The sequence below is a fragment of the Phalaenopsis equestris genome, unplaced genomic scaffold (genome assembly GCF_001263595.1).
Source record: "Phalaenopsis equestris unplaced genomic scaffold, ASM126359v1 Scaffold000949, whole genome shotgun sequence".
Classification (NCBI taxonomy): Eukaryota; Viridiplantae; Streptophyta; class Magnoliopsida; order Asparagales; family Orchidaceae; genus Phalaenopsis; species Phalaenopsis equestris.
The window spans coordinates 547,397-572,610 of record NW_018165388.1 but is presented as its reverse complement, the minus strand read 5'-3'; the positions used below and the strand labels follow the sequence as shown (position 1 = coordinate 572,610).

The window sequence follows — 25,214 nt, the reverse complement described above, 5'->3', positions numbered from 1 at the left end:
AGTGATCAGGGGACATTCCCACTAAATTTGAACCATTTTTTGTATTTTTAAAATTTTTATTATCTTAATTATTTTTAATTCAAAATATATTTGAAAAATAAAGTATTTTTGCAAAAGTGGGTTTTATTTTTATAAAATGCTCCTGATCACAAGGAGCTCAGAAAAATAGTTTACATAATTTTTCTAAGCACATTTAATTTAATGTAATTATTTTTATACAAAAAACAAGGTTTTATTAAGAAATCCATTTTAGTGCCCAGACAAAGTCAAATAATTTTGGTATTTTTACAGTGGGTAGACATGATTTTTATGAAGAATATGGAGTTGATTTTGTTAATTTTTGTTATGTATTTAATTTACAAAAAATAGCACAAGGTATTTACATTTACTAAGTATAAAAATTCACAACATGATTCAAAGCATCAAAATATTTTTCATAGATGTCTCTAACCACAGGAAATCTACTAAAATTATTCTCATAATTTTTCAAGTGATATTTTGATTTATATAATTAAAATAAACCAAAATGGTCACCTTAGCTTGAAAATTAGGGTTAGAAGCATAGAGATGCCCTTTGTCCTTGGAAAAATCAGAAGACATGGCCTCTGTTATGAGAAATAAAACCTCAAAATTCCAAGCTATAGTAAAATGTTTTAAGTCATGGAGAATTAAAATACCATCGAGGTTATTTAATTAATTAAAAATCAAGGAGTGAAAAAATAAATGTTATTTTTAGTCCACATTATTCTCCTCTGCTCACTGAGTAAGAGAGTATTTTTCTTTTATTTTTATGATTTTTCTAGAGAAAGATATGGATTTTTGAAGTTTAGGCATTTAAAATAATTCAAAAATCCCAATTCTTCTTCTTATCCACGCGGCGCTGACTGGATCCTAGGCAGCTCCGAAGGCTCCACGCGTCGCTCTGCCATTTGACGTTGCTAGTCACGTAGCCTCCATGCAGACCGTGCTTTATGCACCATGGATCTGTCTGGCTTGATCTCCTTCGACCATTGGATACACGCGAGATCAGACGATTTTCCATTACAGTCCCCAAGTGACCTAACTCGTGAGCTGTTCACACTAAAACCTTAAGATCTTGCCTTAGACTCAACCAAATCGTATGGGGTTTGTTCTTAAACCTTCATCTACTCAAGATAAACTTATCTATACGGATTATACGGTATAAAATACAGTAAATACGTATGGAGAATCAAAACAAGCTCGGTTTAGGGTTGGAGTTCAATACCTTTATCTGAGAGGGAAGGCCTCAATCAGATGCTTATGGTAGCTTTGATTGGCTCCAACGAACCTTCAGATGAAGTCCCAAGCTTTGGTGAATTGTCTAGGTATGGTTTTGATCAAGCTCAATTTTAGGTGTTGGTCTAGAGCTATCGTTTGAAAGGGGGCTTCTATGGGGGATCAACTTCTCTCATTGTGGGGATGGTGTGTGCACAATTAATTGAGGTTTAGTTCAGTGTAGAGGTGTGGGGAAATATGTCCTGGTTTCGACTGAAACTTTGAGCTCAAAATTGAACTCTCACAGAGGGAACCAAAGGGGGAAAATGGTGAGCTTGAACTGAGGGGGTCCTAGGGAGTCTCTGGAAGCAATTTGACAGAGTTTCCTTAGAAAATTTTTAGCTCTCCTCACTTGGCCATGGAGGTGAGGTTTAAATAAAAATGGCTTAGGCTGGCTACCAGGGACAATTGGGGGGTGGAAAATATTGCTTAGGTAGAGGATTTTGAAGTGTTGAAGCCAATTGGAATTGGCCAGCTCAGATGGGTGAGTTTAGGATTGAATTTGAGCTTGGGGCTCTCAATTTTGGTGTTTTTTGGCCACTTGGCCGACCAAAAGGACCAGGGGAGGTGGCCAGGAGGTCAGGTGAGCCAGTGGGAGGGTTAATTATAATTAACCCTCAATGGCAAGTGATGATTGGGAAGATTTTTTGTTAAGGCCTATAAATGGGCATAAATCCCTTAATTTGGGTATCCATTGGTCCATAGCTTGCCATGGATGGTCCAAAGGGGTTTAGCCTGGTCTTTAGGAGGAGCTTAGTGGATGTGTAGTCATAAATTTGATGACTTTAGGGTGGTTAGGCCAATTTTGTTGTATGGGTTCAATTTGGGTCCAAATGGCTAAAAGTTGGGTTTAGGTTAGACTAGCCATAACTTTGAGCCCAATTGATTGATCAACATTGTGTAGATGATTGTAATGAAGATTTTTGGTGAAGGATTGAAATGATTTTGAGTTCAATTGGGGGTTCAATTTGAAGGATTTTGGAATTTTGGTCAATTTAGGTATGTCGGGCTAGACTTGGGCCTAGGTTGGGCTTGAATTAGGCTAAGTCCAAATTGATTGTTGAAAATGGTATAAAGGAACATCATGAAGAGTTTTTTAACATAAATTGGGTGCTAATTTTGGGGTTAGGGTAATCAATTTGGTGGAACTTGGAGACATAGCCAATTTAGAGCAAATTTGGGGATTTTTGGATTTGGGTTGAAATTAAATGAAATTGAGGCCTCCCCAAGGAAAATTAAAGGTCAATCTTGATGTGTAAGAATGTTATGAAGGGTTTAAGATTCAAATTGAGGCCAATGGAGTAGGCCATAGGGGGTCAATTTGGTGGGATTATGCCATAGGACCAAAATTGCCCAAGGAAAATTAAAGGTCAATCTTGATGTGTAAGAATGTTATGAAGGGTTTAAGATTCAAATTGAGGCCAATGGAGTAGGCCATAGGGGGTCAATTTGGTGGGATTATGCCATAGGACCAAAATTGGGGGTTTGACTTTGATCAAAATTGGGCTCAAAGCATGGGTCAATTGAGCTTGTATTTGGTTTAAATTGGTACATTTGAAGGTGAATTTGAGTTTAGGATTGAAATTTGGGGAAATTAGGATCAACTTGATGGACATTTGAGGTAAATTTGGGGAAATTGGGCCCTTAAAGGCAATTTAGGGTTTTTGGTAAAAAATGGTCAAATTTGTGAAAATGGGACCAATTGAGGGGTCCAAATGGATTTTTGAGACATTTGGAGTGATTTTGGATGCTTTGGGAAGGTTTGGGGTGCCAAGGGTATTTTTGTAATTTAAGCTGTTTTTGGGGTATTTTGGTAAATTTAGAATTTTGGGTGGTTTTGGGTGGCTTGGGTATTTTAAAAAGATTTGAAATGACTTTTGAACAAGTTTGGGTATTTTTGATGAATTTGAGGATTTTGACCAAATTTGGGATTTGGGGGTGTTTGGTGTTTAGGTAATTTGGGTAGGTTTGGAGTTAAAAGGCTGATTTGGATATTTTTGGTTGAATTTGGAAGCTAACCACCACAGATGAGCTATAGACCAATGAAATCCCCTTTTGGGTCCTCTATGTACTGGTCTTAGCTAAACCCTAGCCTAGGGCTAGTGGGTTTAGGGGACATATACATGAGTCTCCCAAAGGACCAAGGGATCAAAGTCAACAATTTAGGGTTTAGGGTTGTGAGTGGGTATATGTGATAATGAGTGCAAGTGAGTGAAAGTGAGGATCTTAGCCCTAGAACAACACCTAGAGTCAACCCTAAGGGCAAGCAGTCCTATGGGAACTCACCTTGAGCTCCCCATATTGACCCTATCTACTAAGTGCTAGAGGTTAGGACCAATATGTGAAACTTCAAATTGAGCAAAGAGGAGTGTAGAATTTCTAATGGTGAGGGTTCCTCTTCTAGTTTTCTAGGAATAGTTAACAGGAAAGTCCTATGGCTAGACTTTAGGCTACTAAAGAGGAAAAACTAAACCTCAACCAAAAGTGAGGTCAACAGATGCACCATGACATACATTATTTGTGGACTCACATCTTTGCATAGATAATATTCTCATTATGAATATTTCTTTATTGAATATTGTTGACCGTTTATGTCTTATATGGTACAATGAATTTAGCCACACGTTGTTGTGGAGGTCCCTCGCACAATCATTATAGCTCAAGTATCTTTAAACTCTTCTTCGAAATCACACTTCCTCATGCATTTGTAAAATAGATTGTTAACGCTCTTGTACGCCAAACCATAATGAACTTTTGATGAAAATTTCTTATAGATATTCCATTGGCATAGTTTAGGTCTTGTGAGTGGAAGACAATCATCAATGGCTCTTGAAATCGCTTGATCCTGATCTATAAAAATTGTAATTTGATGCTTATCATTCATTATTCGAATGAATGTTTTGAATAATCACTTGAAGGACTCTGTCGTCTCATCAGATAAAAAATCAAATTCGAAGAGAACGTTTTGTCAATGGTGGTTAATCCCTACAAAAGGAGCACAACATAAATTATATTTATTCAAACGGTAGCTAATGTTGAAAATGACAACATCACCAAAACAATCATAATCAAGCCCGCAAGAACCATCACTCCAAAAAAAGCTTGTAAGTCTACCCTCCTCATCACTTTGAAAGTCTCATGCAAACATGTTATCCTCAGTTTGTCGCTTCATGAATAATTATGAGAGAGAGTTGACATCACCTTGTTCAATTCTACTTCTTGTTTCCCTTTGAATAAGGTTGTAGGCATCTTTCCTCGTACACTCCAAGTTTTCAACTCCCCCAACCTCTGTAGCAAGGAAATTACCGCTGCTATAATCCTTAAATCTGTCATTGATCTCAGCAAATCTTAACTTGCTAATCTTTTGACTGAAACGTAGAAGGTGCTTGTCACCGGATTCCGCTAAGGGGTGGTTATGAGTTTCGACAAATTTCTTTATTGTCCAGTTGCCATCAACATCAACAGCATAACGAACCATTGCTTAACAGCCAGTCCTTTTATCCGTTTTTCTGTACTTCACCATATTGGCAAGCTGTGATTCTCTCTTATGACCTGCTTTTCCACAAATATAATCCATTAACTTAATTTGCTTGGATTTAGCCCAGAAACTGTTGTGGTCCTTGCGGATAGTGAAACCAACATGATGTGCATAAGCACAATAATGTTCGTAAGCCTCTACCTCATTATGGAAAATAGTATTAAGAAAACTATGAAAAATTGGATCATTGCAATCATTTCCTGGCCCAGGTAACTACAAATTTGAATTATACCACAAAGATAGTCAGATATGCAGATAAGAAGGATTTTTTTAGGTTATTCTTAGGTTATTGTTGGGTTATTATCGAGTTATTAGATATTTCTTCAACAATAACCCACAAATAATCTCAAAATAACATGATAATAACCCTCAAATAAGTGTAAAAGTAAATGGAAATAACCTCAAAATAACCCTAACATATGTGGATAAGGACTTTTTTTGGTTATTCTTGGGTTATTGTTGGGTTATTATCAGGTTATTAGGTATTTCATCAACAATAACCCGCAAATAATCCCAAAATAACATGATAATAACCCTCAAATAAATGTAATAGTAAATGAAAATAACCCTAAAATAACCCAAATATATGCAGATAAGAAGGATTTTTTTAGGTTATTCTTGGGTTCTTGTTGGGTTATTATTGGGCTATTAGGTTTTTCTTCAACAATAACCCGCAAATAATCCCAAAATAACATGATAATAACCCTCAAATAAGTGTAAAAATAAATGTAAATAACCCTAAAATTTATTGTTAGGTTATTCTCGGTTATTGTTGGGTTATTCTCGGGTTATTGAGCATTTTGTCAAAATAACCCGTAGATAACTAAGCCCTAACCACAAAATAATCCAAAAATAAACCTACGACAATCCAAGAAAAAACTGGAAAATGGATTCAGTTAAGCAAGAAATCTCACCTCCGTTCCAAATCTCACCTCCATTCCAAACACGTTGACATTGTTTTCGTAATCCATGCTCCCTATTTTTTCATTAAGAGAGAAATCTATCTCCATTAAAGCAGCAAAGTGACCGTAGGACTGCAATGACTAAACCCTAACAAAGCCAAAAAAACGTTTTTTGAAACCCTATTTTTCTACTGTAAATGGCAGAATAAAAGTTTCTAAGGTGCCGAGGCGTACAAATCCAAAAAGGAGGGAAGACGCCGAAAAGGCGAGATAATACAAAAAAGGCGAATACTCGAAATGCGCAGGGACATCGGGTCGGGTCAGGCTTCAGCGCGACGTTATTTTATTTTATTTTTTTTATTACGTGAAAATGCGGGACCTGCATTTCCACGTGGCCGAATTTAAATGGACTACAGACGTAGAGAACTGTCCGATGTCCTGAGGGAAAATTCGCCCCGAGAATGGCTCCTAAAGACGAAGAAAAACAAATAACTGTTTAAGAGGAGCCGACCACGCCGATGGAAGAAATTACTCAGCAAGATAATTTTTTTAAATTTAACCTAGGCATCTTATATAACCCTCCGAGCATATATGTAAGAATGCTTAGCAAATTAATCTTAATTTTCTAAAAATAGATAAATACATTAGATTAATGTTAGATTATAAATCACATAATGTCTTGCCAAGATTTCTATCTATAGTGTAAGGAATTATGAAACTACCCCAAACTTTTTAGGTTTTTTTTTATATTATTTTTAATGTTTCTTCATTGAATGTGATAGTTTCAAATTTAAGACTTTTTTGGTTTTTATTTAATATGATTTTTATGAATTTGACATCACTAGGCATTTTTTCAAAGACCTTCAGTGGCCGGAATATTGATAGTATGCTTCTTGAACACCTCCAAAAACTTAAAAATTGTATTTTTAGAGTCTTTAATCTAGCACTATTCAGCACCATGGCGCTCTTGTTTCTGCACTATGCATCTAGAGTTTTTGCCACAAAATCGTATCATTCAGCATTGTAGCGCTGGGTGATGAATGCAACAATGCTATCTTTAAAATTCCATCATTCTTCTTTAAAACTTCCACCTGTGTAATTTTTTATCAAAAATAACTTAATTAGTGTAATAAACTTGAAAAAAAAGAAGAAAAAACTAATTTTAGACACACCTTGACTGTAATTTTCATTCACTCTTCCTACGCAAAGGTGGATTTAGGCTCCGTTTGGGGCCGCCTTTTTTTGCGCGGGGCAGCCTCAGGCAGCGAATTTTTTTTCTTTTTTCCATTTGGAAGAAGCGGTGGCGGCCTGGCGATGCGAAATTCCGCGGAAAGTTGGCTGCGGGTTTGTCCCTGCAGCCCGCATCCTCGACGGAATAATATCATCTTTGCCCCGCAAACCTCATTTCTACCTTCGAGTATATAGCATATTGATTGGAAATAAAGTAAAGAAATTGTAAGGTAGTGTGTTCAATTGCTCGGCCTGCTGCAATAGAAAAAAAAATAGAGGGGATGGAAGAAAGTAAAGCGTTCTTCCATTGTTTAAGAAGCGTGTTTCATTATAATAACATTAATAATGCACTGTCTTCTAACCCCAACCGAAAAGGGCACATTTCTCCATAATGTATGGATAATATTTTCTTATATTCTTTATATTAATGGGATGGACATTATTGGTACTCGTATGGTACTAATTTACTATTTATTTTTTCTAATGAAAGGAGCTTATTGTCTTATCTATCTATATAAGCGTTTATGTGTGTGAATAATGTGATTATTATATCTTATGTATGGGGTCTAAAGGCTAGTTAATTATTTGAAATGCATTTAATCAGGTCAAATTTGAATTAATGAAAATTTGTAAACTTTCATATTTAAATCATGTATCTTGTTATGAATTCATTTGAATTTAAAAAAAATTTGATGGCATCACTTGTACACCCAAAAATGGATTTCACGAATCTCGAGAAAAGCTATTAAAGTGGAGACTATTAATAATCAATATAAATACCGTGTAACACCCCTATTAAAGCAGGATATTAATAAGAATATTATAATAACATGTAAGTCCTTCATTAAAATTAAAATAGAGGCAAACATGTATTTTAGACTTAGTTACTTTTTTTTTATAAATAGGGAGCTTATAGCATTTAAAAGGGGAGACTCTTCTCTCTTGACTTTCTCATGTATGGAGAACTCTCTTGCTTTTTCATTGTAACTGTTAATTTTAATGTATAAAAGGGGTTGAAGAACCCAGGAACATCTCAGTTCTTCCCCACGGGGCAATACTATGCATTCTATTTTATTTATTTTCCCTTCTCCGTTTTATTCTTTTTCCGCCTCAAGGTCCCTAACACTTTGATCATTGGGCATGCCTCACATTACAAGTTTCGATTCAAAACCATGTAATTTTCTTATATGATATCAGTGAATAATAAAAAAGCTCTTCCTAAACTTGCTAACGTCATATTCTCTCTCATGTCTTGCCACCTTTTATTTTACGATATCAACCACCATATGTAACAATCAACATAATTGATTTCATCAATTCAATTTTCTTGTGACCAATGAACCCTCATATTCTCCCATAGCATCTTTTTTCTACTTGCATATCATGTCACAACCCCCATTAGCATAAACTCCATTGACAACTTCATCAACACCAACTTACTACCAATCCTCCAACAAGCTTGGATCATTACTACCATTTCATAACCAACACAACTACCAACTAGTTGCAAACAAGATTGTATCTTTGATGTCACACATCAACCTCTCAACACTCTCTTACTCTATCACCTATATCGCCATGCCATCCCATGCAACCTTCGATGCAAACACATCACAACCCACCATAATTAACATCGGTGAACCTAATTGTCCATTCAATCACCAATGATTTCTTTTCTCACAATCTCATCAAACTGAATCAACTATCATACAATGAATTTCAAGACATAATCACTAGATCTGAACCTAAAGGTTATACTGATGGCTCCCACTAATGTCACCATGACCATTAATGACATGACATCTCCTAATGTTGCTTTCAACATTGAATCCTTCAAAACTAACAACTATGTAATGATTTTGTTAATCTCTATTTACTCCGCTCACTCCTCTTCCAATCAATCATATTCTTTGAAGGCTAGAATATCTTAAGCCAATGCAAACATCAAACTAATTTTATGACATATAAAACAAATAAAGATAAACTCAAGTATCATCCCAAAAGATCCTAAACCATTATTATGTTCAAGCAACTTATTTGAATTAATCCCAATCATATAATTGTTCTTCACATTCCATTGGTGAAGATAATATCATTAACATCATTTCTAATGGTGTTAGTAATTATTACAAGCATATTACTAACTTTAATGTTGGGAATCTTTCACTTTTGAGGTGCTACATGAGAAATTACTCATCTATGAAACTGTTCTTCTTAACACATAGCATCCATCAATTTAACTTTATATGATGGTTCATCCAACATCTTCTAGTAATAATTCAAGGCTTCAACCACAACTCTTGGCCTCTCTCTCTCTCTCTCTCTCTCTCTCTCTCTCTCTCGCTCTCTCTCTTAAGCCACATGTTTTGTAATTATGTTCAAGCCTTGAATAGTTAAAGAGAAAAGAACATGGGTGATAAAATGATATAATAATAAGGTAACCACTTTTTCTTTCCCAAAGAAAACTAATATTCTCAACCTCATACATGCTTTATCAACAAAAATGATCCATATATATTTGTAAACTTTTGAAATATATCTACAAACTCAAGGAAGCACCTTGTGTTAGTTGTTAAGAGTCATGATATTTTATAATTGCTTATACACTTATCTTTTCTCTTTCTAACACCACCTTAAATTCTCAACATTTTAATTACATAAATATATATTTTTAAATTTTTTATTTACAACAATATCATAAAACTTTTTTTCAGTATAACGTAATATTATCAATCTTATTACCCGGTGATTCTTTATCAAGGAATCTGAACTACTCCATTAATTTTTTTGTTGTGGAAGTTATTTTGCACCCAATGGACTTCTATTTACTATGCAATAGTTAATATTTAATCTTTGTTTTTGTCCTAAGCTATCAGATTTTAATATAGTGATTATAATATTATCACCTCACTAATGATCATTATTAATTATGGTTCTACACTTACCAATCTAGCTAATAACATAACATTGGTGAGTAGCATATAGTTGTTAGCTGTTATGCACCTGAACACATCATTCATAGCCAGTGGCGGAGCATAAATTTTTCAAAAGGGTGGACAAGATATTTTTTTTCAAAATTCTCTAAACACTTTTTTATGTAGGCTTAGGATCGTTATAGTTGATTTTAATATGTATATATATTAGATATTATTAATTTAAAATATAGAATTGTAAAAATATCACACTTTATAGCATATCACCTTCATATGTTGAAAATGTTGAATAATTACATCATTATTGATGTCATCCAATATTTTTTTTCATAATAAAAATTACTATCCAAAATTATTTCTTAATCAAGTTTCTATAAAACGTTAGTATAAAAAGCTATTTCATTACATGCTAGAATAAGGGTCCGTTTGGGGCAGCTTATTTGGTGCAGTTGCGTTTTGAAAACTCACCTGACTTATTTGGGTAAATATCATTTTGACAGCTTAAGTATTTTCAAAACGCAGAAAACAACGTTTTCACATCGCACCTATTTAGATGCGTTGGTAGCTTATTGGCAATGGTCTGACTTTTCCAAAAAAAAAAAAAAATGGAATAGCAGCCACCATACCTTGCTTTTTCAACAGATTATTCGATAAGCTACAACTGCCCCAAACAGACCCTAAGTGTTAAAACTAATGTTAGTTTCAATAGCTTAAAAACAAAAGGCTATGGTATAATCTTTTAGTATGAATCATTTGTTCTACTAAACTTTTAATTTCTTCTAAGGATATAAATTGAACATCGCATCGCATATCTATGATAAAAGTTTTCAATTTATTATAAAGAAATACTAAATCTATTGAAGTGAAATAGTTTTATATATAAGTGTCATTCTAATTAAGTTATCCTAATGAACTAAATGGACTAGGTGGATTCAAAAATGGGATATAGAAATGTAATTCTATATTTGCCTTTGTAAACTTGATATTCAACTCTTAAAGTTACATATCAATTATTGTGTAGAATATTTCATCTATAATATGATACAAATGTTTCATTTTTTAAACTCTATGATGAGAGCGTCTATGACCAACCCATTTATCAGTCATAAAAGGAATAATTATTCTCTATTTATTATAAAATAATAATATTTGATTAATAAAATCTTCTCATTTGTTATCTCTCAGGTCTTATAATCTTATTTTCTTATATTTGAACAAAAAGTGTAACATTCATAATACCATAATCTTTTCGGTACAAAACTTATGATAGTTCAAAGTGATTCTAGTAATATCATTCATCAAATGAAGGCTGAGAAACTCGATCAAATATTTGGATTACTTATAAAAATATGCATGCTTCTCTTTTTGCAACTTATATAATTTTCTATAAATTTTTGTAATGCATCAACTAGTGAGGAAAATATTATGACTTATAATAAGAACATCATCATGTATCCCCAACTCATCCAGGAGAGATCTCTTTGTTAAATCATTATTGTTTGATAAACTATTAATTATCTCATGATTTTTCTCTGAGTTGATCAAAATCTTTATACGAAACACTAAAAAATTCATCAAATTTAAAATCGCATTGAATAAAATTAAAATTTAAATATGATTTTAGCAATCCATATCAAAATTATTTGAGTTAAAGTGCAAAATTGTGAATATAATAAGCATATTTATTTTCATTCAAGAATAATACATTCAACCCATTCAATTCTTCTATCATATTATTGGCTCCAATATAGCATTGATCATGAAGTCTTCATATACTTGAATCATAGATTAACAAAAAATGTTCAATAGTTATTTTAATAGAACTAGCCACTAGCCATGTGTTTAAAACATGTACAACACAGAAAACTTGTCTTTCAATCTAATCTCACACATCCATAGTAGCTTTTTTCAAATATATCACAAGCTTTATCAACTAAAGTTCAAAAAAAAAATCTCTTCAAGCGTTTCATTAATGAAATGTGTTATTACAATGGATGTAAATCTAATAATATATGTTTTGAATGTCAGAAGCTATTCATTTAGCATTTTTTGGGGCATTCATCAGCACACATTATCAACATCTCCATTTTGTTCAACTAAAAAATATAAACATTTAAGAAAATTTACTTAAACTTTTAGTTTTATTAGCCTTATTATGCTTTCAAAAAACAAATCATTATCTTGAAATAAATTTCATGCAATCAATTGAAACATTCAAAATGAGTGTGATATTAAAATTGTAACACAAACAAATTGATTTTGGGAAAAAAAATTTAATATGATGAATTTGATTCATCAAGGCCTTACAATTTCATTTTTCAATGTTATGAGCACTATTGACTTCCTAATATGAAATTTAAATCTATCGAAATCCTTTTAATTTAAATATGCATTCTTATTAATAATATCGTCTTTTTTTTTATCTGGACTGTCTATTTTAAGAAGATATCATTATAAATAATATGGTCTATCCTGATGCACACTATACTTTAAGCAATTAAAATATCTATCAAACCAAAAAGAATTCAATCTTATTTTTTGCTTTCAAATTCACTTAGAAATGTTATGTTTACTCGCTGACATTGACCTTTTTGCAAGTATATTTATCAAACCTGATCTTAAACATTTGGATCGTAAGCATAAATTGATATGCATAATCCAAGATCTATTTTACTATTTTATTATTTAATTATTTTATTTTTAATGATTATATCTTTAAATGGTATAATTTTGAAAGTTATTCTTCATTTTTTTTTGTTCTTCATTTTCCTCATTTGTCTTATTCTTCATTTTTCTCATTGGCCCCCTTCATATTTAATAATAATTAGGATGTTGATATTTTTTTGAAAAATCAATCAATATTTAAATTTATGATAAAACAAGTAAAATTCCTCTCAAAGAGCTTCAAGGAATTTACAATTAAACAAATGAGTGCTTGATGTGCACTTAATTAGATTTAAATTTAGGAGCTCTTGGCATCATTAGAATGGGTTGTTAAACTAAATTGTCTCTAATCAGTATATTACTTTGGTTGAAAGTAAAATATCATGATCTTAAATCAAATTCTGAAAATTTTGAGCCAACTTTCAAGGTGTCTTGTTAGTACTTGTTCTAGATCATAATTGGTTAATTTGTGGTGGCTGGTTAATTTCAATTAGTGAAATTAAAATTTAGAAGAAATAAAAAGATGCTACATTTTTTATGTTTATTGTAGATGAAATATTTCAACTTGTATGAAAAAATATTATCAATTGTCATGTAAATTTTAAAAAATGAAGGTCAATAATTAAATTAGATATTTATTGATTTAAATGAATGATGTATTGACTTCCACATAAATATGATATTACAAACATCAAAATTGTTAGCAATGCCTTTGTAAAATTACACTTTTTTTTTATTTTGGAAAACTTGTTTATGTCACTTAAGTCGCATTAACAATGGAGTTTAAAATCATACTTTGAACGATGAGATTTATTAATTTACTATTAAATTGAACCTGCAAACACAAAACTTGCCTCTTGTTATAATATACCATTTGTCAATGAAAAACATATAACATTACTTTTAATGCCAATAATACATGCATTAAAAAGAAAAATATACATATATTTCAACATTTTATATAAATTTATCTTCATATGGCTATGACATAACTGATAGGTCAATACAACAACAACAACAACAACAACAAAGCCTTAATCCCACTACGTGGGGTCGGCTACATTAATCCTTTCTCTCCATTGCGTCCTATTTAGTATCATATTTTCATTTAGTTCTAGTAAATTAACATCATTTTTTTATACAATAAGCCCAAGTCTTCCTAGGTCTACCTCTGCCTTTCTTAACACAAGTCGAATATAAAACATCTACTCTCCTAATTGAATCATCAGATGGTCGGCGTTTAATGTGACCAAACCATCTAAAACGACTTTCTCTAATTTTGTCTGTCACATGAGCTACACCAACCCTATCACGAATATATTCATTTTGCATTTTGTCTCTAAGTGTAAAGTCACTCATCCACCTAATCATTCTCATCTCAGCAACACTTGCCTTATTATTATGCTTCTCTTTTAAAAACCAGCATTCAACGCCATAGAGCATTGCAGGTCTCACCACCGTCTTATAAAATTTTCCTTTCAGTCTAAGCGGTACTTTTCTATCACACAAAAGGCCCGAAGCATTCCTCCACTTCAACCAAAATAATTTTTATAGTAGAATGTTGAGGGAACAATTATAAGAATAACTTGGAAGAAAATAACCACTAAGCTTCTAAAAACAGCTAGGCTGCTTCTTATTTCCAGCAGAAAGATGCAATCAATTACCTAATCCACCTAAACAATAGATTGCTCAATATTAATTGTTGCCATATCATGTGAGAATTTACATTGTATAAGGTTTCCTATAACCTAACAAAGCAGGACGAGAAGCATCTAAGCCATGATGTCCAGATTTAATATGGTTTTATTGTTCCTATAGCACAGACATGATCCGAGTCTGTTGTTTAATATACAACTGCACCGTTAAACTTCATTAAAGTAATGCACTCATGATTGGGATGCAATAGAAGGAATTAATTAAATGAATTTGCACAAATTACAAACATTCAATGGTTAAGCTTAGCATGTGCAAAAGGTAATTTCAATTTCATATATTCTACCGAATTTTAGCCTTTTTCTGTTATAGCAAACATTCCTCTATATATATTAGTTAAATTGGCAAAAACAATATACACACATATATATATGTATATATATATATACTAAATCATTTTGATATTAAATGATATTTTCTGAGGAAATATAGATAGCAAATACATTAAGGAATGATGGTACATTTGTTGTATTAGAAAGAAAGTTTATTGACTTGGTATTATATAAAAAATCTCACACACTAATAAGTTAAGAGTAGTTCACGAGATATGATGATTTATGTTGTTGAAAAACTATGAGGCATAGCTAAATTGAAAAGATTTCATTATTCAGAGTCATATATTTTAAAGTCACATATGCTTTTAGATAAATTTTTTTAAGAAGAATTAGCTAAACTCTCTAAATTTGCTTAAATCTATATCTAAAAGATCTATATCTAAAAGCCCATACTTAGAATGCATCACCAACACCATTTGCATGTAAATTTAAGCTTGATTATAAAATGTTTTTCAGAATAAAACTTGGATACACATAAAGATGTACACTTGAAAAAATACATGGATACATAAAGATGGAAAAAATACATGGGTGTCTTGCTTCAATTTCTACTCATAAATTTTGAATGGTTTTATAGTAGCTTTTTTTATGACTTAAAGTAAACATTAAGTAGTTTGCGAGAAGGCTTTTATTGTGGGCATATGAAACATAAAGATGCAAAATACTTCATTTCATGCAAATATATCAGTTTTATAATGTTAACTTTTTCATGGACTAATATGACCTTTAGTACTCCTATGATTTTTTAAATTTCAAGAAGAGATAAAATAAGAAAATGTCCATATCGTTCTAGGGTATAAGACACCTACTTTAAATGAGATCTAATTAGGGGTGTCGAGGTTTAAACTTTATACAATGAGGTTTCAACAATTCACATTTGGATTAATGAAATTTCAAGTTTAGTGTCATTAGTTCAAAAATACTCATAGTGAGGCTTCAAACTATTGTGTGAGATGTATGATTAAAACATTGAAACCGATTCAATAGACCTAAAACAAAACTTTGAACATAAGCAGACAAAGAAGGAAAAAAAAAAAGAACATAAAGATAACATGGAAGATCCCAAGGGAAAAAGCACGGAGCCACATCACTCAAGCCTATCTAATTTCTATTTACTCATAATTTCTTTGAGTATTTATCGATTTTTTTTATATTGGATGGTTGTTGGTAATGATAATTTGATTTCTTGTGTATGTTGGTCTGCTCTACCTGGTCGTTTTACTTCTCATGGTGCTTAATTTTTTGCCCTTGATATCATTCCACACTCACCACAACAAAAGAAAATATTATATCCAAATCTATCTATAGCAATGCCACAATCCTACTCAAAAGACCAATAAAATACATGGAAAGCAAAATTAGGGAGAGAAAAAAGAGAGGAGCAACGTGGCCGTAGAATTTCACTAATATAGATTTTTATATAAAAGAAATCCTACAAAATTTGCCCTCTAACTATGTATTTATATGATTTTAGGCATTACAGGCAAAGTAACATAAAAATTAAAAATATTCTAAATTACTTGAGACATATAGCCAAAAAATTAAAGAAATATACATGGACAATTTACGGGTGTAGTTGACTAGTGGAATTTTGATCTAGATGACCGAGGATAAGTAGAAGTTGAGTTGTTTTGTGAAACCCCTCAAGTAAAATGAAAATGAACTCTTAAACATCAGAGTTTTTTGTATAATGGGAGAGCACTTCTGGGATGGGCGGTCTCTTAGGAAGTTACACCAATTGGGATGAAATCATAAGGCTACTTGGCAAAAGAAAACAATATCATGATGAGTGATAGCTTGGGCTGTTGCAAATGGTATCAGAGCATTACAACAACTTAATGAATAGGAACAAAATGTCATAAAGAACAAAATGCTATGTCATCGAATGCATCTTTTGAATCCAAATGCGAAAAAGTGCTACAGGTGGAAAGCACCTCTTGAATCTATAGGGGGCCACCTCTAAAATCATATATATCCGGTGGATGATCCTTTGTTGAGACTACTGACAAGTACACCAATTACTCAAGTGCGGAAGATTGTTGTGAAACCCCTAAAGTAAAATGAATTTAAACTTTTAAGCACCGAGGTGTCTTTTGATGCAATAGTGAAATTTTGAGAGAAACTCCAAAGTAAAGCAAAATCATGAGGTCATTAGGCCAAAGCAGACAATATGTTGATGGGTGAGAGTTCTAGTTGTTACATTAGCAACCCCTACTGGTAGGTACAAATGACTCCAAGAGAAAATCAAGCAAAAATCTCCACAAGTTGGGTGAATTTATTTTTAAGCTTTAAAGAGTTGCCAAGATCTTTAGCATTATCTATGATGGCCTCAAATTAATTCTGCTGCTAGCACCCGATAACTCAAGCAAGACCCATTTTGCTGAGTGAGTTCAAGTTGGCACATATTAGTTTCTTATGGATTGTCATAAATTTTTTCCTTTTCATTTTAGTTAGCCAAGGTCTTATATATTAATTTTGTATAATTTATAACAAATATTTATAATATTTAGAGTATATAATAGCCATCATGCCAAGAAGGCAAAGGATGTGCATTAACTTCGTGTTTTCCTTAACATAATAATATTTGACGTCCATATAATAATTTTCCAATAGCTCCACCAACTTCTCTATACCAAATTTTGGCCCTTCTAAGTAATGATGCACTTCCTGCTACACCTCATACCCCAGTTGCAAGTAAAAAGCTCCACTCTAATGTCTTACAAAAAGTGATCAAATCACGTGAGGAAAGATGTTAGGCCCTAATACCAAGACATAACTAAAGTCTTCCTTTCATTTGGCTTGAGTTATGAGGATACATGGGTGATTGCTTGGTCATGACACATTAGCATAAAATATAGCATACATTGGGAGGTGTCACTGCATAATTGAAATTTCATGCACTTATAAAGTATGGCAATTATTAGTAGCATAATAAAGTATAGTGATTTAGTCATTAGAAACTACAGTCATAGTCATCAATCCACACAAGCTTTATTGCTTTATAAGTAAACTGGGATATTGGCATCACCTTTTGTGAAAAACAGGTGTAAAGCATTGACAATGTGAGAAGTTCAAGCAAGCTAAAAAATTCTCACTTTCATTTGCTTATAGTCAATCAATTTTGACAACAATATTAAAAAAGTCTACCAATATGCTATCAATATTTTTTTGTACAATGTTTGATTCCTTAGATTTACTATCATGGATTACCCAAACTCATATTCATGGTATCATATCATTCTTTTATTGCATATCGATTTGAAAAGTCAAGTCAAAGAAATTTCTTCAAATCCTAAAATCAACTAGAAAATGCTACCTATTAGTTTAATTGAACCCTATTTATATTTTTTTAGAGATATATTTATGTCCTTACCAACTTATTAATATTTATCCAAAAACAAAAAATGACATCAAAACCTTCTTTGAATTAAAAATCAAACAAGAGATGTTAAAGCAACAAAGTCGACGGAGCACGGAAATTACTTTTAAACTTTTTGGAAAAAAAAACACATTGAATTTTTACTACTAGAAACATCAAATAGTTGGGTTCATTAATAAACATCTAAATACATATAGTCAATTTACTAGAAAGAAGTGTAAATAAAATTTAAATAAATTTAAATGTTTACAATATCAAAAATTTTACCAAGTAATTATGTCAACTTGATGGATCCAATAAACACGTGCCTATATCCTACTTCTTTTAATACATGAAAGTGAGTGTTTATAGATAAACTCACAACAGCAACAAGAAGAATAAACCTTTATCCCACTAAGTGTGGGCGGCTACATGTATTATTTTTCTCCATTGTGTCCTGTAGAGTGCCATATTTCCATTTAATTTCAATAAATTAGGATCATCCTTCAAATAACAATCTACACAATAATGAGTTGACGCCAAAATTCAAATTGCTCACCAGCAATTAAACTTACAAGCTCACATGCAGCGCATATCATATGCAATGAGAAATATGGCTCAAAGCTGGCAAATACCTCTCTTCTGATTTTCCATAAACAATTCAATTAGCACAAGCCTGCCTTAATCCCAATTCTGGTGGACTATCTATATTCATTCTTCACAACATTCATGCATCATAACATGCCTTCCACACTCAAAAACAAATATTATATTTTCACTCGGAGGGACCCAAGGCATGATTTCTTCTACTATATCTTAACAGTGCAATTTAAGCACCAATTTCAGCTATGCTTATTAGCTGTCAAAAGAAAGCTCATTGTTCACAAGCTAGTGTCGGCTGGCTAAGTAGCACATGCTTAACACATTTATTAAAAAACCAAAAATCTCAATGTGAAGAGTGCGCTAGCAGAAATGCCAAGCCTAGCGCTAGACCAAAAAATCCCATGACTATTTGATCCTATAATAGGGGAGAGTTTTACTTAGAGCACTGGAGATGAGTGTTAGATTAATCAATGGACACCAGAAAAGGAACTCTATCAAAAAGCATTCTGTAAAGATTCAGTAATGTACGACGGTTTTTTTCCTTTCTCTTACTTTCAATGTGAATTATGTACAATTAACTTTTCCATGATGAATGAAAAGCTACAATGTGAATCACAGTAAAATGTCAACCTGTTTTACAGAGCTGTTATCAGCTAAGAAAAAGTTTTAAGCATCATAGCAGTAACTGCTTTAGTTGCTCTTACGTTTTGCATTGCCCATGCAGGAAACCTGAATAATCATGGACCAGAATTCAATAAAACTATGAAACATGTCCATATGATATAATATAAAACGGTACTCGGCACTTACTATGTGTGATTTCCATTCTGCTTTATTACCACGCACCTCGTTACAAGTAGAATGAGGCTGGTTATAGATGCAATGAAATATGTGAACAAGCACAGCAGCATCAAGGGCCGCATATTCCATCTGCATTTTTACAATTTGAAATAGTCGTTAAAACGATAATTTGGACTTCAAAAAGCGAAAAAAATACAAAAAAAAACATGATTATTTAAAAAAAAAAAACAGAACTTGAATAAGTGGTTTGCTTCATTATGTTTGATAATAATATAAACGTCAAAGTAAACATGGTCACTACTGTACTCAGGAAAGAAACTAATGAATTGAAACAATATTGTTGGAGACATTTTAAGGATTACAAAGGTAAAGTTGTATGTCAGAAACCTGGTTTTGACTTAAAGGCCGTTGCTCCCAATTGCTATTCCTCCTTGTCTTGTTCAAACCAGCTCCCAGTACTTTCTGGTCAAGGACAATATTTAATCAATTGTCAATATAATAATGAAATTACTTGCCCATCTGTGATCAGGTGAATGGCAGTTTAAATGCAGTACGAGAGCAGATGAAGCAACAAATTGCATCAGAAAAAAAAAATACTAATATAAAGTGGAAAATTATATGCTATGAATGCACCTCCGCTAACCCAGAAAGTCCACCACCAGACTCCCTAAATAATTTCTGAACGTCAAGTAACATTTCATAGTATCTAAAACAGTCCAGATCTCCATAAGATTGTGAAAGTTGATAAAGATCACATTGCAGGTTATAGCCTGAATAGAGAAATGGGAAGAGGGTGCATCTCATGCATTTAGATTTTAATCAGGAGAGAACTGGTTTAATATGATGACTGCAATTTGAAATGTCATACCTAATTTCAAGATGTTGGGAGAGCACAGAATGTTCTTAAAACACCTGTCTAGTTCAATTGGTACATCTTGATGCAACTTTATTAAGTCAAAAATATATGCTCGGTTCTCTGAAGCAATCTGCATTATGGCAACCTGGCACACGAGACACAAAATTGAACAGTAACATCACAGCTTCATGTAAAAAATAATAGAAAAAAAATAACGGGTTAAAGATCAAGATAGAAAGCAAGAAGCATTGAACACAGCAGCAGAAATGTGTCAAATTTAAGGTAACGTTCATTTTCAAAATGTGCAAATACTTACAGTTAAAATATATATATATATATATATATATAGAGAGAGAGAGAGAGAGAGAGAGAGAGAGAGAGAGAGAGAGAGCGCGCGAGGCAGGGAGGGAGGGTGATAACAGTCGACAGCCATAATATTCATATGATATTCAGTTGTAGGAGGCAGTAACTAGTAGAAACAGTAAATGTAACTTGGAACTCATAGGGGTTTTAGGAGACTCCAAGCACACAAAAATATGAAAAGCTTGCATAAAAATAATCAAAATAAAAAACAATACAGGACCTTAAAAGGCTACACCAAGGGTCACACCAACAGAGCAGAGCCTAAAAGAAAGCCAAATTCTGAGCAGTGTGATACACCAAAATAATATGTTGTTTTAAGAATATATTTTACATTTATTTTTTATGATATTGTACTTTAAAGAAGAGTATTTTCATGTTTTTGTTGCAGATATATCAATTTTAGGCATTTGGAGCAAAAATAACAAAAAAGACGAAATTTGGAGTCAAAACAACAAAATTTCAAACTATGGCGCATGATACGCCAGATGCGCCGAATCGGCGCCAGATGCCCCAAAGCCCAAAACAGCGTGGTCTTCAGCAAACTGACGCATGATATGTTAGATGGGCACCAGATGCGACATTTGACATAGAGTTGGCGCATGATGCGTTAGATGCGACTTTTTGCGGATTAAGGCGGTTCGAGACAAATTTTGCTTGAATTTTCAAAGGAAAACTTGTTCTAAACACCCCTTGGAGTAATTCAATGCAATTAGACACTTTAGAAGATTTTTTTATGAAGGGATATGTCTCTTGGATCAATAGACATATCAATTGAATTTAAAAGAGTTGACTTTTGGATAGAATTTTGGAAAAAATTTTGAATTCTTTTAGAAGAGTCTTGAAGAAGAGTCGAAAGAGGAAGCAAATAGAGGTGTGTGGCGTGAGTTAGAGAGAGAGAGAAAGTCAATTTCTTGGAGATTTTCTTCAAGGATTGTAAGAGGAGAGGGAAAGTGAGAGATTTCTTCTTTCATTACACTTCTAAGAGAGAATTGAGAGTGCTTGTAAAGAGAGAAAAACTTGGAGAGAACTTCTAGGAGTTTGTTTGGGAAGGATTGTGAGTTAAATTGCGTCTTTTAATTTGAGTTAGAAGAGAGACTTGAAGAAGAGTCTAAAGAGGAGGCAAATAGAGGTGTGTGGCGTGAGTTAGAGAGACAGAGAGAAAGTCAACTGCTTGGAGATTTTCTTCAACAATTGTAACAGGAGAGAGAAAGTGAGAGATTTCTTCTTTCATTACACTTCTAAGAGAGAATTGAGAGTGCTTGTAAAGAGAGAAAAACTTGGAGAGAACTTCTAGAGAGAACTTGAGAGAACTTCTAGGAGTTTGTTTGGGAAGGATTGTGAGTTAATTTTTGTCTTTTATGTCTTTTATTTTGTAAACTTATTTTTATTAATGAATTTTATATTTTGTCGTATCCTTCTCATGCATTCTGAATAGTCTTCTTTATCCTTCTCCCTACTTTAAAATATTGTTTTGTGAAAAATTGATTTTGTTTTATATGATTTTAAATGTCAATAATTTGTGATGATTCGAACTTTGATCTTCATTTCCTTCTCATGAATTCTGAGTAGTCTTCTTTATCCTCTCCCTACTTTGAAATATTGTTTTGTAAAGAATTGATTTTGTTTTATATGATTTTAAATGTCAATAATTTGTGATGATTCGAACTTTGATCTTCATTTATTTTTCGATCTGGCCAATTGAAATATTAAAATGTGTTGAGAAATGCATATTCCGAAATGACTATGATTTCTACAACATAGTGAGAGTCACATTTGATTTCGTGTGAGAGAATTTTATCAATGGAATTGAGTGCAAATAAATAGGGAAATATATCTTTGTTGGATGAAGAATTGAAAATTTTAAGGTGACAGATTAAAATCACCAATTTGGTCCCATTGATTGGAAACTGATGCGAGATTGTTAGCCCTCAGGGGAGGGAGTAGTGGGAGTTCTGGAGTGACAGTCAATATCGTCTTAGCCTAATCACGGAATTAGGGATCAAACTTTGGATTAATCAATGTTCTTTATGCACTTGGAAGAAGATAAAAAATATGATTGCTTCTATTTGACACAAAACATTTTTTATACATTTTTCAAATAATTTTAATTTCTTCACAAATCATATACTCATTGTAAAGGGATGGATGATTTCTTAAATTTGAACTTTCCGTCATAACATCTTAGTTTTAATTTTAGTAATTTTATTTTTGAAAGTTTAACATTTAGTTTAGTTAACTTTATCTTTCAACTGCATTTTAATTAGCATTCATTTGTTACTTAGTATTCAAACTTTGCACTTTACTTTTCGTATTTATAAAATAGTACTTTACATTATAATTTTATAAACTTATTTACAAACATTTCCAACTTCCTTCTGGGATCTATATATAAGACTCCATTAGAGCCCTTTATTACTTGAGTGATACGTATACTTACGTTATTTTTAAAGAGAATTTGACAGTTTAAGGGTTACTAAAAGATAAAACTATTTTCATTTAAGTCATTTTGTTGGAATTAATTTGCATATTTGCAATTGTATCTACCGTGTGTATTTTATAGTATTAAAAAATATTTGCAAAATTAACACATTAAATCCACCCGCATCAGGTTTTTGGCGCCGTTGTAGGGCAAGTAACGAAAAGTAGTAGAAAGTTATTTTTTATTTATTTTATAGTATTTTTATTTTAAAAACTAAAAAAAGAGTTTTTGTAGTTTATTTTAAATATTTTCTTATTTAAGCGTGTTTACTTATTTTTAAATTACTTGTATTTGTTTATGCGTAGTGTAAAATCCAAAAAATTAGTACCTTACAATTTTGAGTTAAATAGAACAATTAGAAAAATTCAAAAACAACAAAAAGGGATGACCATATTAGCAAAATGACTTGCAATTTGAGTAATGTTGGAAATGAAAATGAACATCATCAGAGACCTTTAAAAGATTATGTTAATCCTACAGCAGATGAGATTCATTTAAGTATACAAAACTTTGTTGCAGCTGTCAATTCATTTGAGATTAAACCTGTTATTATCCAAATGGTTCAAAACAATCAGTTTGGAGGAACATCAATTGAAGATCATAATTTACACCTTGCTAGTTTTCTAGAATTATGTGCTACATTTAAATATGATAGTGTCAAATGATGTTGTCAGACTTAAATTTTTTCCTTTTTCACTAAGGGATAAAACTAAGATGTGGTGAAACTCGTTAGCACATGAATCTATCAGAACTTGGGGAGATTTATCAATAAAATTTTTATCTAAATATTTATCATATTAAAAAACTGATAAGCTTAGCAATGATATTACATCATTTTGTCAGTTTGAAGGAGAATCAATTTATGAAGTCTGAGAAAGATTTAAAAATCTCCTTAGAAAGTGTCCAGACCATGTGTTGTCAGATTGGTTAATAATTCAAATTTTTTATAATTGATTGGTTGGATCTCTTAGATTTGGATCTCTTAGATCGGTTGGATCTCTTAGATCGATAATTGACGCTGCTGCTGGTGGATCATTAATGTCAAAATCATTCGATTAAGCATATTTTTTAATTGAAAAGATGCCTACTAGTAATTTTCAATGATCATCTGAAAGATTAAATCCAAAAAGGTAGTCAGTATTCATGATTTTGATGCAATATCTATATTAGCTGCACAAATAGTTGTTATATCGAAGAAGATTGATCAATATGGAATGTGATCAATATGGAATGAATTGGAATGAATTATTCTCAGACATCACTTGTGCTTGAGGAAAATTCATTGGGACAAATGATAGAATCACATTCTTATGAGACCTTAAATGCAATAAATAATCGTTCTAATAATCTTTATGAAAATTATTATAATCCTAGATCGAAGAATCATTCAAATTTTAGTTTGAGTAATAATAATTCTAATACTGCAAATCTGCAATGGGGAAACAACAATGCTGCGAACCCAGGGGAAACAATGCTGCGAACCCATTGGGAAACTCCAACAATAAAGGAAATCTAACTTATAAACCTTATTACCCTCCATAATTTAATAATTTGCAGAGTAAGAAGAAAAGTTATCAATGAAAGAATTGATATTGCAAATAGGGAGTCAAATTACGAGTCAAATTACAAAGTTAAGGAACTGCAATTAGAAACATGGAAAATCAATTGGGATTAATTGCTACTGCAATTACTGCACTTAGCAATAGACCTCCAGGAACATTGTCTTTAAGTAAATCCTAAAGATCAGAACAAAGAGTAAATTAAGGCTATTCAACTTAACAGTGGAAAAGAATTGAAAAACAGAGTTAAAAAGGAAGTGGAAGTTGAAGTTGAAAAAGATGAGGTGGAAAATGAAAAATCTGGTGAAGATCTTCATTTTGAATCAGAATGTCCTATTAAACCAATGAAAATCACTTTTGAAATACCACAACGTTCATTTCCTCAAAGATTGAAGCAGAAAAATAGAGAACCAATTTTCTAAACTTTTAAAAATATTGAGAAAATTAACAATAAACATTCCATTTGTTGAAGCCTTGAAACAAATGCAAGCTATGTGAAGTTCATGAAGGATATACTTAATAAAAAAAATGAAGTTTTTAGATAATGAGACTGTTGGTGAAGAGTATAGCACTATAATTCAAAA

General features: G+C 32.2%; 1 protein-coding gene across 4 annotated transcripts in view; it reads right to left on the bottom strand.

The window, feature by feature from the left end:
- Positions 1–19,076: 19,076 nt before the first annotated feature.
- The window catches only part of LOC110032473, a 157,407-nt gene continuing 151,269 nt past the window's right edge, over positions 19,077–25,214 (bottom strand). For all 4 annotated transcript variants that reach the window (XM_020736121.1, XM_020736118.1, XM_020736119.1 and 1 more), the window contains 5 exons: positions 20,242–20,374; positions 20,007–20,143; positions 19,761–19,835; positions 19,383–19,502; positions 19,077–19,301 (listed from right to left, as the gene is read on the bottom strand). In XM_020736121.1, coding sequence (XP_020591780.1) covers positions 19,263–19,301; positions 19,383–19,502; positions 19,761–19,835; positions 20,007–20,143; positions 20,242–20,374 — 504 coding nt within the window. In that variant the 3' untranslated portion in view covers positions 19,077–19,262. The remainder of the gene's footprint in view (positions 19,302–19,382; positions 19,503–19,760; positions 19,836–20,006; positions 20,144–20,241; positions 20,375–25,214) is intronic.